Source organism: Eptesicus fuscus, chromosome 21 (assembly GCF_027574615.1).
Source record: "Eptesicus fuscus isolate TK198812 chromosome 21, DD_ASM_mEF_20220401, whole genome shotgun sequence".
Lineage (NCBI taxonomy): Eukaryota > Metazoa > Chordata > Mammalia > Chiroptera > Vespertilionidae > Eptesicus > Eptesicus fuscus.
Window position 1 is genome coordinate 40,206,771 of NC_072493.1, and position 16,615 is coordinate 40,223,385.

At 57.9% G+C, this 16,615-nt stretch overlaps 1 protein-coding gene across 4 annotated transcripts; it reads left to right on the forward strand.

The window, feature by feature from the left end:
* Positions 1-1,120: 1,120 nt before the first annotated feature.
* VASP (vasodilator stimulated phosphoprotein) lies at positions 1,121-15,495 on the forward strand. 4 transcript variants are annotated; one of them, XM_054710947.1, is made up of 13 exons: positions 1,121-1,452; positions 8,553-8,724; positions 8,805-8,970; positions 11,221-11,341; positions 11,754-11,791; positions 11,912-12,153; positions 12,271-12,368; positions 12,927-12,978; positions 13,144-13,177; positions 13,395-13,440; positions 13,581-13,671; positions 14,507-14,564; positions 14,669-15,495. In XM_054710947.1, the coding sequence occupies exons 1-13, from the start codon at positions 1,448-1,450 to the stop codon at positions 14,704-14,706; spliced, it is 1,161 nt and encodes a 386-aa protein (XP_054566922.1). In that variant the 5' UTR covers positions 1,121-1,447; the 3' UTR covers positions 14,707-15,495. The 4 variants fall into 4 exon arrangements, with proteins under 4 accessions (XP_054566922.1, XP_054566920.1, XP_054566921.1 ...); XM_054710945.1 differs by having other exon boundaries at positions 1,122-1,452; positions 13,141-13,177; XM_054710946.1 differs by having other exon boundaries at positions 1,123-1,452; positions 12,268-12,368.
* Positions 15,496-16,615: the final 1,120 nt, after the last annotated feature.

The following is a 16,615-nucleotide window of genomic DNA, read 5'->3' on the forward strand; positions in this document are numbered from 1 at the left end:
GGAGAGAAGAATGAATGTCAGCACAAGTCCTAGAAGCAAGAGGCGAGGTCAGGGCAGCACCCAGGCAGAGGATGTGGCTTGGACAAAGGCTGGGAAGGTTGATTTGCTCACCTGGTCATCTGGACCCTGAGTATTGTTTGTTTTACACTTCGCACCAAGCACCACTAGTTCTGGGGGTTCAGGCAAGGGGGCTTATCGCCCAGATATATTCCCTGCCTCCAGGCCTCCGTCCCCCCATTTGTAAACGGCAAACTGATGGTTTCCCAGGCTTCTGCCCCCGACTGGGGCACCTTACCCAGGCCAGGTGGCGCTGTACGGGAGAGGTGGGACCTCGTGAGTGACGTCACGTGGGGCGGGGCCGGCGGGACCCGCTGCGGAAGCTTCAGCGGGTGTTGGGGCACAGCCCGCTGCCGGCGCATGGGGGGAAGGGGCTCGCGGGAGCGGGTACCAGGGCGGGTCGCCCCGCCTTCGTGCCCTCCAATTGCAGGATGATCTTGCCATTCTCCGCGGGCGGCACTGAGTAACGGCGGGGCGTGCGTGGGGAGGAGGCCTGGGGCTTCATCCCCCTGGAACCCGGCGTCTCACCCCCACCCAGGTCCCGCCGCACCCCACCCCCCGCGGCTGTGAGTCAGCGGCGGCCGCGCCCCCTCGACCCACTTCCTCCTCACCTTCCCGGGCCGGGCGGGGGGCGGTGAGGGGTGGAGTCCTTCCCACCTTCCTCCCTCCGGTGCGGGGAAGAGGGTTCACCTTTAGTAACCCCTCAAATGGGCAGAGAAGAGACACGTTGCGGGGTCGGAAGGGAGGATTTAAGGGAGAAAACTTGAGGGTCCGCCTTGCCCCCTCCCCAAAGTGAGCAGAGTGCAAAGAAATGGAGAAGTGGATGGGAAGGGTGAGAATTCATTGTGCCCCATTGAGATTCCCCTAAGAATTCCCATCGTGGGGAGAACTAGGGTCCCTTCCCCTCCACCAAGCTTCCCCCTAATGTGGGAGTGACCCCGGCATGCAGCCCCACGCAGTAACGTTGGGGTGTGAGGTTCCGCGTTGCCCTTTTAAGCGCCCTCCACCCCACCCACCCCCGCCTTGGTTGGCTCGCGGCCCCTTTAAGGCGCAGGGAACTGTGGGTACGGGGAGTGGAATTTTGGATCGAGAAGCAGCGGAGAGAAGTACAGTAGTAAGAGTAACACTGTAGCCGCCGGCGGCCGAGGGGGAGCGCCGCGGAGGGGACGTCGCACCCCCTTTCTGTCGCGGGGACCCCGATCGAACCCCCAGAGGGTGGAGGTGCCCGAGGACCCGCCCCGTCCCCGTCCACGTTTTCCCCAGGAAGCCGGACTCTATGGGGCGGGACCCTGGGGGAGACTGAGCAGAACCCGGAGCCAACCCTGAACCCCTGAACCTCGAGCCAGGGGCGCCCCGTCCTGTGGGTGCGCCGCCCGCCTGCGGAGCAGCCATGAGGTGAGCCTCCAAAGCCTCCAGACCCTGCCCCGCCGGCGCGGCCCCCCGCCCCGCCTTTGTCCCCTCCCCCCAACTCGCTCCGGGCTGGAATTTGGGGACCGGGCGCTGGGAGCCTCGGATTTGAGGCCGAGCCCCCTGGGATGAGCTCCAAATATGGACCACTTCCCCCCTGACTCCCAAGGTTCGCGGTGGTGCCGGTGAGGTTCTCCTGGGAGCCCTCAGATTTGGGGGCGTTCCGAGAGCTCCCGAATTTTTAAGACTTTTTCAGAGGCCCTCCCAAGTTGGCAGGTACTCCCCGCAGGGAGGCCAGGCTTTAGGCAGTTCTCAGAATCCCCCCAAATCTCAACTCGGGCTCCGAGACGGTTTGTGGGGGCCGGTTTGGGGGTCCCTGGCACCTGGAACACAGACTGAAACGTACACGGTGGTTTGTGGGGTTCCCCTTTACGTGACGCTGGAAAGTCTTCCCGTGTGGGACTCGCTCCTTAACTTCGAGGGCACGGAGGCCCCTCCGAGTGGAGGGGCTCACCCTGCGGAGGAGGTCGGAGCGGCGGCCCCGGGCGCAGCCTCGAGGCTGGTGGGGACGCCCATCCCCCGGCGCCCGGCACCCGCCGCTTCGAACCCGCCGAGCCCTGGACCGGGGAGCGTGGACCGAGCTGGGTGCCGAGGGCGGCGCCCCGGCCCCGGGCCAGAAGGGCGGCCCCGCTCCCCACCTGCGCGGCTCAGGGACGGAGGGGGCGCGGCAGCTGGGGGAGGGGGCCTTTGTCTTCCTGACTCACCTGTCGAGACAGCTGGTGTGTGTGGGGGAGGGGGCGGGCCGGGACCGCGGGGGGCCGGCGCTCCCCCTCCGCGGCGCCTCCCCGCCTCCCCCTCCGGCCGTCGGACTGCGGGGTTGGAGGAGGGGGCGCGCTGGAAGCGTCAAGGTCACAGCACTCTCTCTCCCCTGGGACCCAGGCTCCCCAGATTGTTCCAGCTATCTCCCCCCGAATTTAATCCTGGGGGGGGTGTGTGTGAGGGGGGAGGGGGACAAGGGACTCGGGGATTTTGTCTTACCCTGGCCTCCCCAAAACTCCTGGGCTCACCTGAGGGCGGGGCCAGAGTGAGCTGGGGGGATCGGACCGGATCCCCCCATTCTCGCTTCCCCTGGATCCCCATAATCTTTCCCTAGTGGCCTGAGTCAGACAATACTATCTCCCTTCCTCCACTCTCTCAGGGACTTCCTGCCCCGAAGACCCCGGCTTAAGGGGGAGGCCTCTGGGGACAGCTGGGTGTTAACCCCGTGGTGCCCACATCCTCCGCTCCCCCCACTCTCCACACCCGGCCCTCGGACATCGGGGTGGCATTCCTTTTCGGGACCATTGGAGAACCCACCGCCCGCATTTGTTCCTTCTGATGGGAGAGGGATGGTTGGAAAATTTGCAACAAGGGGGCACCCACAGATACCGCCCAGACTTCCTGCCTCCCCTTCCTCCCCGGATAGCAACACCCCTCCAAGGCCTGCCCTGGACACCGGGCAGTTCCGGGGAGCTGGGCTCTCTTCCTTCACCCTCTTCCCCGGGGAGTCCTCTCTCCCACTGGCCCCCGTCCCGCCCCTTGCCCCCCGCCCCCCCGCGTTTCCGGTCCCAGGCACCGTGGAAGGCGGATGGCGGATGTCCGAGTTAGTGCTGCCTCACTCACTGAGACCGTAAAAGGGCAGGAGCAGTGTCTGGGCCGGCCTCCCACCCCCACCCCCACCCCCAGCCCAGTCCCGAGGCCCGGGCCTACCACAGGCCCCTCCTGCTGGTGCAGGCCCAGCCTCACACCTTATGGGGAGTGGGCCAAAGTTGGGGGGGGGGGTGTCCCACCAGGGGGTTACTGCCACTTCCTGAGGGGGTCTTCCCTGTCACTGGCCACACCCGACTTTCTGGGCTGTGCCTCTTCTCCCAAGACAGCTAGGATTCCAATCCACCCCGGCCCCCTGTGTCCAGCTGGGGAAACTGAGGCTCAGAGAGCCCGGCCGGAGCAAGATGCGGCAGAAATTCCTAGGCAGTCTTGAGGGAGAGAGCAGACTAGGATCCTTTGATTTCTGGCTGGTTTGGGTGGTGACAGTCTTGGGGGGCAGTTGGAAGAGAGGATGTTAAGATGGAAAATTACAAGATAAAAGCTCCTTTTTTCCCCAGTTTGACAAATATTTGTTGAGTGTCTAATGTGTGTCTTAGACTCTGAACTGGGATTCTGGGAAAGCTGGGAAGCCGGGAGGAAGTCTGAGACTCTCGGGGCAGAGGGCCTCTCAAGAAGAATGTGGGTTCCTTTCTTTCTCTTCCAGTAGTGGTCATTGCTCTTATCTTTATTTTAAAAAATTGTGAGACCATTTGATCAGTCATCTACTTTGTGCAGACACTGTACTAGGTAACTAATTCAGTGTAATTCTCAACAGCAATTCTAAGAGATGGATATGTCGTGACTGCCCCACCTTCCAGTTAACAGATGGGGAAACTGAGGCATGGACAAATGAAGCAGATTGCCCAAAGTAGGCAAGTCTGAATTTGAACTCAGGACTGACTCCAGAGTATTATGCTATTAAAAGAAAAAGGAAAAGAAAACTTCTAATGTTCATATATATATATTATTGGTTTCAGAGAAGAAGGGAGAGGGAGAGACAGAAACATCAATGATGAGAGAGAATCATTGATCGGCTGCTTCCTGCACGCCCCACACTGGGGATCGAGCCCGCAATCTGTGCATGTGCCCTGGCCAGGAATCAAACCATGACCTCCTGGTTCATAGGTCAATGCTCAACCAGTGAGTCACACTGGCTGGGCTTAATGGTCTTTTAAAAATACATAGGTAACACTCTTTCGCTGTATGAACAGTTAGTGGAGATACGAAAAAAGCAACCCACGTTACTTTCTTGTTCGCTTATAGGAAACAGACTGGTCAGGGAAGAGGGACTGGAGTGAGCCTACACAAGCCCCACAGACCCTAGATCTGGTTCCTTATTACAGGGTTGTTTCAAAAGAGTAGTCGTTTGGAAAGGTGTGTGTGGGTGCCGGCAGTGTGGATCACAAGTTGTGTGGTGTGAGGAAGCTATAGGGTAAGTCTTAGGGTAAAGAAAAGGGCAAGCCTCTAACCTGGGAGGTCTGAGTGAACCAGAGTGACTATGCTTGATTGCCTCCAGTGATGAGAAGCTCTCTCCCCTGTTTTGACCCTCAGCTTCCTTATATGGAGGCTGTGCCTGAGCTTTAGGGTTTTTCTTATCTCTTTGAAGCGTTACAGCAAACCACTGACTGATGGTTCCCAGGGCTGGAAACAGGCTCAGAGAGGTGAAGTCACACAGCACCCTCTCCCATCCACCACCGCTTGCTAGAGTTTTCCAGAATGTGGGGACCGTGGCGGAGGGAGGGTCCTGCATTGGCTGGGAATTAGGCTCTCTGATGTGGGACCCTAAGAGACGAACCTCTGCCCCAGCTTCCTGGCTGTGGGATTTTCTGTTGCAGGTTTTGCCTGATTTATAGTTTTAATGTTTGAACTTAAGTAATGAATGAGTTTTTTCTAGGTAATACCAGCCTGTGGTGAAAAAAAAGAGAGAAAGAAAGAATCAAGTCCTAGCCGGTCTGGCTCAGTGGGTAGAGTGTCAGCCTGCGGTCTAAAGGGTCCCGGGTTCAATTCTGGTCAAGGGCACATGAGCCCAGGTTGCAGCTTGATCCCAGGTGAGGGGCGTGCAGGAGGCAGCCCATCGATGATTCTCTCTCATCACTGATGTTTCTCTCTCCCTCTCCCCTCTCCCTCCCTGTCTGAAATCAATAATAATAATAATAATAATAATAATAATAATAATAATAAAGAATCAAGCAGTTTTAAAAAGTAAAGAGTGCGATATGTCCGTTTCCTCCTTCCTCGGGTCCCCAGTGCCCATCCTCGGAGGCAGCCGCAAAAATCACCACTGGGCGCGGATGTATTTATCTCCTCCCCACCTTTTTTAAAAACCTCTGATACACACCACTTCAGCCCTTGGCTTTTTTATTTTAGCTTAGCTGTTTCCTCACCTTAAAATGAGGTTAAGAACTTGGGTGGAGCCGTAACCGGTTTGGCTCAGTGGATAGAGCGCCGGCCTGCCGACTGAAGGGTCCCAGGTTCGATTCCGGTCAAGGGCATGTACCTTGGTTGCAGGCACCTCCCCGGTGGGGGGTGTGCAGGAGGCAGCTGATCGATGTTTCTCTCTCATGGATGTTTCTAACTCTATCCTTCTCCCTTCCTCTCTGTAAAAAATCAATAAAATATATCTTAAAAAAAAAAAAAAGAACTTGGGTGGACTTGGTTTCAAATGCCAGCCCCTCTGCTTTCTCGCTGTGTGACCTGGGACCAGTGTCTTCACCTCTCTGTGCCCCTGGTTCCTCTGTAGTAAGAGTAAGGACCAGAGTCCTTCTCGGGAGGTCCTTGCAAGGTTCTTGTGGAAACTGGAGCTCAGCAGCACCTCGAACAGTGTCTGTAACCCAGCTGCCACGGCTATAGGTTTTCCTTTTTTATCGATGGCTGATGTAACAGCTGTGGAACACCTAGGTGCCGGACACCATTCTAGGTTCTGGAGACACACATCCCTGCCCTCATGGCCCTGACCTTTTGTAGGACAGATGGGGACTGTCAGGGAGGGATGGATGCTCTGCCGTGGGACATGGGATGAGAGGGAGAGACCTTTTCTGGCCGTCAGGGGAAGAGGCTGGGGGAGGGGAGGATCCAGGATGAGGAGGAAGAAGTGCTTAGCCTGAGGCAGCCATGTGCCTGTGGAAGGAACAGCTTGGAGGCCAGAGGGGCTGAACCTGCGAGCTGGGGGGAGGGAAGGGGTGAGATCGGAGATCGCGGAAGCCACAGAGAGATCCTGGCTTTTTTTTCTGCCTGAGCCTGAGGTGGGGGGCGGGGGGGGGGGGGAGGATATATCCAAGAGAAGAGGAGGGACTCCATCTGATGGGTGTTTTAACAGGACCCTTCTGCTGTAATGGGGACACTGCGGCCTGGAGAGGGGTAGGACCAGCCTGGGGTCACCCGGCAGGCGCCCTCGGGCCAGGCCGGAGCCTGGGCAGGGCAGGGCAGCTTGGGAGAGCAAAGTGCAGCCAGGGTGGGGTAGCAAACACAGCCGGGCTCCTGGCCAGAGTCTGCCCCGTGGGTGGGTGGCAGGTGTGGGCCAGGCCTCCACCCCACCCTGCCAGGGGGCAGTGGGAGCCAGAAACGGCCCCTGAACCTGCACCTGGTGTGTGGGTTCGGGCCCCCAAGGTCCCTGGTGGTTGAGACTGTGGCCTGGGCTGCCAGGTGGCCTGGGTTCGAATCCTCATTCTGCTGCTGACGAGCTCTGAACGGGAGCAAGCCCCCCGGCCTCACTGGGCCTCCACTCGCTCCCCACTTGCGTACTGAGGATGACACGGTACCCATCTTGAAGGAGGATAAAGTGAGGGACGGAGGAGAGGGCTCAGGGTGTCTGATCAGCAGATACCCAAGAAGGAGACACCACAGTTTATGTAAACTTGGGGGTGTCCGGCGCTCGGCCCCAGGCCTAGGAGCCCAGAGCTGGGTCTGCTGAGGGGTTTTCCCTGACTGGCCTTGAACAGCCCTGGTTGAGACAGCCATTGTGGGGTATAACTTCTCTCCCCGGAAACCTCTGACCACCAACTTCCTCTTTTCAGGAAAAAGTTTGGTGGGGGTGGGGCGGGGTAGGGACCGGCACTTCCCCCAGGTCTGTGTGTGACCTTGAGCAAGTCACTTCCTGTCTGGGAGCCTGAGTTTCCTCGTTGGGGGATGGGAGGTTGAACCTGAGAAGGACTGGGGGGGGGGGGGGGAGGCGGGTGCTCAGGAGATGTTCAGGTGCCTGTGATGTGAGAGATGCTGACAGTTACTAAGTGCTCAGTCCATGCCCAGTACGTGGCTTTACGTGCCCAGACTCCTTACTCCTCCCACTGTCCTGGGTGCCCGGGGGGGGGGGGGGCGGGGAGAGGGGGACTGCCATTTCCCCAGTTTGCAGTTCTCAAGTGGGAGGGTCACTTGCTAAGTCACATGGAGTAGGTGGCTCCGCGGGGGTTTGAACCCAGGTCTCTGGATATCAGGGCCTGAACTCTGAACTAGTTTCTTGATACACCCCCCCCCGCAAGGCTGAGTCAGATGCCACTTGCTCCAGAACTCCTCTGCAGCTCCCAGGCCAGGGAGGGTGCTCCCAGTCCCCCTGGGCTGGGCCCTGCACTGTCACCGTCTGGGGACTGGACTGTCTCCTGCCCTCGAGGGTGGGGCCGCGGCTGTCTGGGTCAGGGAGTGTTGCTGGTGGCCCGGTGCAGTGGGGGGTGATGGGGCAGATGGATGGGGTGGCAGCAGGAAAAAGAAGAGGTTAGGGTGCAGCATGGGTCCCCTACGTGCTGCAGGCCTACCCTTCCCCTCCGTGGGCTCAGCTTCCTCCTCCGACAGAAGCAGGGAGTGTGTGTGTGTGTGTGTGTGTGTGTGTGTGTGTGTGTGTGTGTGTCTCGGGGTGGGTGGCAGGGGAGAACCCTGGAAGAGATAGGGAAACTGAGGCTCCAGGAGTGCCAGGCTGATTCCCAATGCCGCTGCCCAGAGGGCCTGCCCCCTCCCCACTCCCTCCTCCTTCCAAGTCCCCTCCTCCTCCAGCTCTCACTTAGGACTTACCTGAGTCTCTCTCTCTGACTGCCCATCTCTCTCTCTCTCTCTCTCTCTCTCTCTCTCTCTCTCGTTCTCCACCCCCTGCCTTTCCATGTGTTCCCCTCACCGTTCCCTCGTCTGTCTCCCCATTGTCAGTCTGACTCTCCCTCTCAGCTCTCTCTCCATGTCAGCCTGTTTGTCCCTTCCACTCTGTCTGTCTGACTTCCTCTCCCGCTCTCTTTCTCCCCGTCTGTCTCACATCCCCAGTTTGTTCTTTGCTCCCCCAGTCTGTCTGTCTTCCTCCCAATCACTGTCCACCTGGGCCTCTGCAAGGGGCCGTCTCCCCTGCCTCTCCGCGTGTGTCTCTCTTCCTCTCACATGGTCCCTGAGTCTCCGAGGGGGACCCAGATGGAGAAGGTGACCAGGACCTGGAGGGGGTGCCGTCGTTCCGGCTAACCGGCCTCACTCCCGCTCTCCCCGTTTCCTGGCAGCGAGACGGTGATCTGCTCCAGCCGCGCCACTGTGATGCTCTACGATGACGGCAACAAGCGGTGGCTGCCTGCGGGCACGGGCCCCCAGACCTTCAGCCGAGTCCAGATCTACCACAACCCCACCGCCAACTCCTTCCGGGTGGTCGGCCGGAAGATGCAGCCAGACCAGCAGGTGAAGCCCCCTGGCCTCCCCTTCCCAGGGCTGCGCCCTCCGCCCCTGCACCCCCTCACCCACCTTTCCCCTCCTGCCAGGTGGTCATCAACTGCGCCATCATCCGGGGTCTCAAGTATAACCAGGCCACCCCCAACTTCCACCAGTGGCGGGACGCCCGCCAGGTCTGGGGCCTCAACTTCGGCAGCAAGGAGGACGCCGCGCAGTTCGCCGCAAGCATGGCCAGTGCCCTGGAGGCCTTGGAAGGTCAGCAACAGTGGGCAGAGGGGGCCCCTGAGCCCTGCCGTGGGGCCTGGGGCCGCCACTTCACTCCTCGGGGCCTCAGTTTACTCATCTGAAAATGGGGCTGATTCACTGTGGACAGTTTTTCTGAGGATTTGGTGTGGGCCCCTGTGTGCCCCTTGTGCCCCGGGATTCCTAAGGCTGCGGTGTGTCAACGAATTTTCACACGCACACTCCTGGCGACCGCCTCCCAGACCAAGGTGTAGCTCTTTCCAGCTCTTGGAAGGCTCCCTCTGCCCTTTGCCGGGTATCGTACTGGCTCGTGTCATCATCAATTCGTTTTCAGACATTGATATTAAATCTACAGGTGGTAGTTCTTTTTACAAAATATATATATTTTTAAATATGTTTTTACTAGAGGCCCAGTGCACAAAATCCGTGCAAGGGGCTCGGCCCTCACAGCCATGGCAGCTGCCTCAGCCCTCACAGCCCCGACTTTGTCTGGAATGTTGTTCGGCTGTCTGGTCTCATTAGCATATTATGCTTTTATTATTATAGATTGATTTCAGAGAGGAAGGGAGTGGGAGAGGGAGAGAGAGATAGAAACATCAATGATGAGAGAGAATCATTGATGGGCTGCCTCCTGCACGCCCCCTACTGGAGATCGAGCGTATAACCTAGGCATGTGCCTTGACAGGGAATTGAACCGTGAACTCCTGGTTCATAGGTGGATGCTCAATCACTGAGCCACGCTAGCCGGGTGGTAGTTCTTTTTTTTTAAATTCATTTTTGAGAGAGAGGCTGGGGGTGGGGGAGAGAAAAAGAGAGATGCTGATTTGTTGTTCAGTCATTTATGCATTCATTGGTTGATTCCTGTATGTGCCCTGACTAAGGATTGGACCTTGGTTTATCAGGACGATGCTCTGAGCTACCGGCCAGGACCAAGGTGGTGGCTCTTAACCTGACCGTGCCCACGAACCGCTGGACATCTGGGTAACAGGCAGAGTCCAGTTCCGTTGGGCTGAGGTGGGGCTGGCCTCTGCGTGTCTAGCAAGTGTCCGGTGACGGCGGCCCGTGGACAGCGAGGCGTTAGGTGCCGCTGTGCACCGGGCCCAGCTCGCTGCCGGAGAGCTTCAGATCGCCAAGGGGCAGGGGTGTCTGCTTCTCGGAGCGGCTCCGGTGACAGTGGGAAGGGCTTGCTTGTCTGGGGCACAGAGAGAAACATGCGGGCGGTTTGTGGCCATGGGCGCCAGCGGCCTGGGGTGGGTAAGGCGCAGGCTTTCAGCCTCTTCAGGGTCCGTGGGCTGGGGGTCTCCGTGGCCGAGCCCCTGGTTAAGAGCAGATGTGGGAGCCCTGGCCCGTGTTTCAGTGGTTAGAGCGTCAGCCTGCACACCCGAGGGGCGCAGGTTCCATTCTGGTCAGGGGCACGTGCCTGGGTTGCGGGTTCAAACCCGCCCCCGCCCTCCCCACCTCCCCACCCCCACTAGGAGCTGTGCAGGAGGCAGCCAATCAATGCCTCTCGCTCTCTCTTCTCCCCTCCCCACTTCCTTCCACTCTCTCTGAAAATCAATGGAAAATATCCTCACTGGTGAATAAGGATAAGAAAACAAACAAAAAAAAGCCCTAGTTGGTTTGGCTCAGTGGATAAGCGTCGGCCTGTGGATTGAAGGGTCCCGGGTTCGATTCCAGTCAAGGGCACATACTTTGGTTGCAGGTTCCTCCCTGGCCCCGGGGGTCTGGGCCCTGGTTTGGTTTCGTGCGAGAGGCAACCAATCGATGTGTTTCTCTCACATCGATGTTTCTCTCTGTCTCCCTCTCTCCCACTCTCTCTAAAAATCAATGTGAAAATATCCTCGGGTGAAGATTAAAAAAAAACAAGAGTAAAAAAAAAAAACCCCAAAAACACAGGAGTAGATGTTGAAATCATCCCGAATTTGCAATTTCTGCAAATTCCAGTCTGCAAGTGACTGCCCCCTTTGGGCCTTCATTGTGGCCCCCCCCCGCCCCCCCCCCCCCGCCCCGCTCCAGTCACTTGGGCATCACCACAGCACCCCCCACATATCAGCTCAGTCAGGGAAGCTGGTGCTGACCCTCAGCCCAGGAGTTTGCCCAGGTGCCCACACCCAGCCGGAGCGTCAGGGTGGCTGATGAAGGAGGAAGTGAGCACCTCTGGGCGGGATTCCGGACGGGCCTGGCAGAGAGGAGGGAAAGTGCCACGAGGTGGGGCCGGGCTCCAGGGGTGACTCATCACCTCCTTCTACTCTCGCTTTCCAGGAGGGGGGCCTCCAGCAGCACCACCACCACCACCAGCTCCACCTGCGCAGCCGCAGGCAGCACCGCCCGCCTGGTCCGCCCAGAATGGCCCCGCCCCCGAGGAGGCGGAGCTTCAGAAAAGGTGGGGCCCGGCCCGGGGTGGGAATCCTACCGCCGCCAGAGTGGATAGTCCGCGCCCCTGACCCCGAGCATTCACAACCGTCCAACGTCAGCTCCCAGGGGCCTAGAAATGAGCTCCAGGAACCCCTGCCTCCTGAGGTTGGAGAAACGCCTCACCCTCCCAGTCCTGCCCCCCTGGTTCTCCGGAGAGTCTAAAACTTGGTTCTTGAAAGAATCTTGAGCATTTTGTAATTCAGTTGTTGACAGTCCGGTGACTAGAATGCTGGCATCTTGGTCTCACCCTGGCCCTGCTGCCCCCGCTTTCCCGGGCCCCTGGGGAAGGAAGCGGGTGGGGTTAGGAGCCCGTCTCCCTGGGGACCTCAGCGGCCAGGGGTGGTGGCCATTCTCAGGGTCCCTCCCTCCTCCCTCCTCAGGCAGCCAGAGCACGTGGAGCGCCGGGTCTCCAATGCAGGTGATTGTTCACGGGGTCCCTGGAGGGAGTGGGGGGCTCCCCAGAGGAGGGGGTGGGCCAGCTGGGTTACAAAGAATGGGGCTTCTCTCTCAGCACCCCTCCTTTTTTTGTTTGTTTCAGGAGCCCCACCTGCTCCCCCTGCTGGGGGACCGCCTCCACCCCCAGGACCTCCCCCGCCTCCGGGTCCCCCCCCACCCTCTGGTCTGCCCCCCTCAGGGGTCTCAGCTGTAGGGCCTGGAGCAGGGGGAGGCCCACCCCCTCCACCCCCTCTCCCCACAGCAGCTGGCCCCAGTGGTGGAGGGACTGGGGCCCCCGGCCTGGCTGCAGCCATTGCCGGAGCCAAACTCAGGAAAGTCAGCAAGGTGAGGGGTGTGGGGAGACGGGGGCCCTGAGGGAATAATGGGGAATGAGGCCAGAGTTGCCTGGGGCCATCAGGAGGCCTGCCCGTAAAGCCCCCCTCTTTGTAATTTCTCCAGCAGGAGGAGGCCTCAGGGGGGCCCTCAGCCCCCAAAGCTGAGAGCACTAGAAGCACAGGGGGCGGGCTCATGGAAGAGATGAACGCCATGCTGGCCCGGAGGTGAGCCTGCGCCTGGAGCCCTCCGTGCCCCTGGAAGGCTCGGGAACAAACCCCTCAGACCAGCAGTCACCGCCTGGGCCAGTAGGGCCAGGTGTGGGGGTGCTCAGATTCCCGTTGTGGGTTTTTTGTTTGTTTGTTCCTTTGGATGAAAGTTCCCTCCTTGATAGTCAGGTTTGGGATATGATGCTGCAATTGCATTCTCCTGAGATGGCTGAGTTTGCAACCACCTGGTAGGCTCTAGAATGTTCTAAATTCTAGGACCTTAGACATTCCTGCCTCAGAACCTGAAAAGTTGGGTTCCTAGAATTCCAGAGCCCTCCTCCCTTAGAACTTTGTGATTCCCGAATGTGAAAAGCGCAACACCACCCCCCCCCCCCCCCCCCCCGTCCTACCTCGAGAACAGCACTCTCTGTAACTTCTAAAATTAAAGCTTTCTTAGCATTCACAAATTCCATAACTCTGTACCCTAGAATCCACCTTTCTGAGCTCTGGGCAGGGGAATTGTTGAGTGGCTGAGGGAGGGCTGGAGCCATCTGTTTTTGCCTTTCCCTCCTGCAGAAGGAAAGCCACACTAGTTGGGGAGAAACCCCCCAAGGATGAATCTGCCAATGTGAGTTAGGGGCTCTTCCCGCCATCTACACCTTAGGCTGTACCGTTGGGGTAGGGATATTGGGGAGGCGGTGTGAGAAGGATGGGCTGGACAGAACCTGGAAGAGGAAAATGAACTGAGGTGTGGCAGGGACTGGCTCATGACAGTTTTATTTCCCACCAGCAGGAGGAGCCAGAAGCCAGAGTCCCAGCCCAAAGTGGTGAGTGATAGCCCAGTTTAGCCACAGGAACTACAAATCCCAGGATGCTTTGTCCTCACACATAAAGCACATTCTTGAGAGAGTCTGTGCAAACAATACTGGGGATTGTAGTCTCCTGAGATGGTTCTTGGAACAGGGGCTGATGAGGCTGTGGGAAAAAGATCGAGGTGGGGCATTCCTTGTCCCTTATCTTTCTGATCTGTTGCCTGTCCCCCAGAACCTGTGCGGAGACCCTGGGAGAAGAACAGCACAACCTTGCCAAGGTGGGTCATCAATAATGGGGCCCCACCTACCCCAAGTGGATGGAATTGCTGAATCCGTAGGGAGGAACACCATGCTCGTGGAATGGGAGGCAGGCCCGCTCTAACCTCATTTCTGTCCCAAACCACACCATCTCTCCCAGGATGAAGTCGTCGTCTTCAGTGACCACTTCCGAGGCCCACCCCTCCACACCCAGCTCCGGCGATGAGTCAGACCTGGAGAGGGTGAAGCAGGTAGCTTGGCGAGGGGACTGGGGGGAGGTTAGGGGGGCTATAAAAGGGGCCACCGGAAGAAGAGAGATCTGGGTCTAAATTCTGCCACTGACTTGCCATGTGATTCTAGAAAGGGCCTGGGAAACACTCAGTTCCTGTTCTGAGAAATGGAGAGATGTGATCAGGTCAGGGATGGCTTGTCGTGTCATCCACAACTCCCTTTTCCGGTGCGCTTGACAGGCCTTACTAATCTATCCCTGCACACTTTCCTGATGAGTACCCAGAGTCCTTTTCAGCACACTGGCCCCAGACATCCATTACCAACTGGAGTTGGCAGGAGAATAGAAAGTATTTGCCATCCCTGGTACTGGATGTTCTCCAGTACTTTTCTTCTGGCTCAGAGGATCCAGAAATCTCCAGAATTCTCCAGTTCCTCTGCGGCTTTGTCAGTGAGGTCATAGTGTGTGTGTGGCCCTTCAGTCATCAAGAAAGGAGAAATTAGCCCTAGCTGGTTTGGCTCAGTGGATAAAGCATTGGCTTGAGAACTGAAGGGTTGGTTCCGGGTTTGATTCCGGTCAAGGGCATATGCCCTGGTTGCAAGCTCAATCCCCAGGAGGGGGTGTGCAGGAGGCAGCCAATCAAGATCAATGATTCTCATCATTGATGTTTCTCTCTCTCTCTTCCTCTCCCTCCCTCTCTGAAGTCAATAAAAATAAAATGAAGCAAGGAAGGGAGGGAGGGAGGGAGGGAGGGAGGGAGGGAGAGAGGGAGGGAGGGAGGGAGGGAGGGAGGGAGGGAGACTTGTGTCTGCAAGACCAGGGACTCTTCCTGATTGGTTGCACCCCATTGTTTTCAGGAATTTCTGGAAGAGGTGAGGAAGGAATTGCAGAAAGTGAAAGAAGAAATAATTGAAGGTGAGGTGGTTTTGGAGGAATCCTGTCCCTTGGAAAGAGCCCTGTTTTGAAAGGGAAGGGAGAAGAGGCTCTGCCCCTGACCTCTGCCCTTTGTTTCCTTCCAGCCTTTGTCCAGGAGCTGAGGAAGAGGGGTTCCCCCTGACCACAGGGCCCCAGAAGATCCCGTTTCTCCTTTCTGCACATCTTGCCTGTCACCCTGCTTTCCCTGCCTCAACTTGACTTGGAATTGGCTGAAGACTACACAGGAATGCGTCTTCCCCACTCCTCATCCCACTTGGAAAATTCCAAGGGGGTGTGGCTTCTGCCATGCCCACTCCTATACTGGCTGCTGATTGGCTGGGGAAGCCCCCACCCTTTGCTCCCTTTGGTCCTTCCCCTCTGCCATCCCCTTGGGGCAGGTTCCTCTGCTGGGGATGTACCAATTAACCCCACAATAGGGGGAAGGAAGGAGGGAATTTCACATTCCCTTGTTCTAGATTTCACTTTAACGCTTAATGCCTTCAAATTTTTGTTTTTTTAAGGAAAAAAATTATATCTATATATATATATATTTAGGTTTTGGGGGGAAGGGAAATTTTTTTCTCTTTGGTTTTGATAAAATGGGGAGTTTTTAAATGCTTTAGCCCCAGGCTTGTCCAATTGGGGCAGCTATTTAAGGGGGGGGATGTCCCACCAGGCTGGGGGCATCTCCCTTCCCTCTGGCTCCTTCCCCTTTTCTATGAGGAATTAAGATGCTGTAACTTTTTGGAACCTCAGTTTTTTGGTTTTTTATTTGGGTAGGTTTTGGGGTCCAGGCCATTTTTATCGCCTTAGGGAAAATAAGATGAGGGGGAAAGGAAAAGGGGAGGAAAGCTCTCCTCCCCTCTCCCACCTTCACCTTTAGGTTCTTGAAAATGGGCCCCTGCGGAATAAATCTGCCAGTTTTTATAAATGCCGAGATTTCTGGAGTGATTTGAAGGGCTGCTCGGATGAGGACGGGAGCCGGGTGCTGTCCCTCCTCCCCAGCAATCCACCTGCTCCTCTCCATCCTTCTTCCCACCCTGCACCTGTTCCACTTCCCTCAGCCTCCTTCAGCCAGGGCGGGCTCTGCCCCCTCTGACCTCTCCACAGACCTCCCTCTCTCCCTCCCTCCCTGTCCATGCCCCTTACCAAGGCCGCTTCCTCATTCCTTTCTCCCCCTCCTGCCCCAGTCCCACCTCTTCACCATCCGGGAGAAAGCCCTGCGGTCCCTCACAGACTGGTGGCCTGGGGCCAGTCCCTGAGCTGCCCAGAGGCCTTGGGAAAGGACGCCTAGGAGGATCCTCCGCCCGCCCCTTCCCATCGGAACCTCCCAGCTTTTCCATTTTAACGACCCCGTGTCCTTCTTACCTGCACACACCGGGGTTCTCAGACACATGGAGATGCCCCATTACCTCGGAGCTCCTTTAATTAGAAAACATTTACAGTCTGAAAAAATAGCACTCGGAAGTCGCAGAGCTCACGCACAGCCCCTGCAGTGGTTCATCGGGTCAGGCAGGTAACACTGCCTGGTGGAACGTTCCCTTCGGGTGCGGGTGGGGAACTTAGGGCTGAGGGGCCAGTGGTCCCGTGGAGGAAGCCTTCGCACGAAGGGGGTTGAGGGGAACTGGGGGACCAGTCCAAAGGCAAAAAGGACGAGGGAATCCCTGAGTATTCTGAAGAGCAGGTTTGGGTGGAAGATGGGGTCATGACCGCTGCCCGTGTAGTAGGAGAACAGGTGGGTCCCTAGGAAAGGCCAGCCGGGAGGGTGGTGGGTAGGGACAGCAGTGGGTCCAGAAGTACCGGTAAACGGGGGGCTTTGGTTAAAACAATTGTTCAGCCCCCGGGCAGCACCAATTTTTCCAACCTAAAGGGCCAGGTCCTGCTGGACCGGGTCCCGGGGGCAGGGGCAGGGGCGGGGGGAGAGCTGGGGGAGCTGCCTGGGAGGGCCCTGCGGCCTCTCCTGTGGGCTGTGCCCCGACTAAGGTGCTGGTGCTGCTGTTGGAATGATCGCTTAGGGGGGCCCTCAGGAGAGGGGCCAACGGGGGACCAAA

Excerpts from the sequence above, each read along its gene's own strand:
- VASP (XM_054710944.1), top strand. Across the intron at positions 11,342-11,753 it reads GAGGCGGAGCTTCAGAAAAG|GCAGCCAGAGCACGTGGAGC; the intron begins GTGGGGCCCGGC and ends CTCCCTCCTCAG. Across the intron at positions 12,154-12,267 it reads AACTCAGGAAAGTCAGCAAG|CAGGAGGAGGCCTCAGGGGG; the intron begins GTGAGGGGTGTG and ends TAATTTCTCCAG.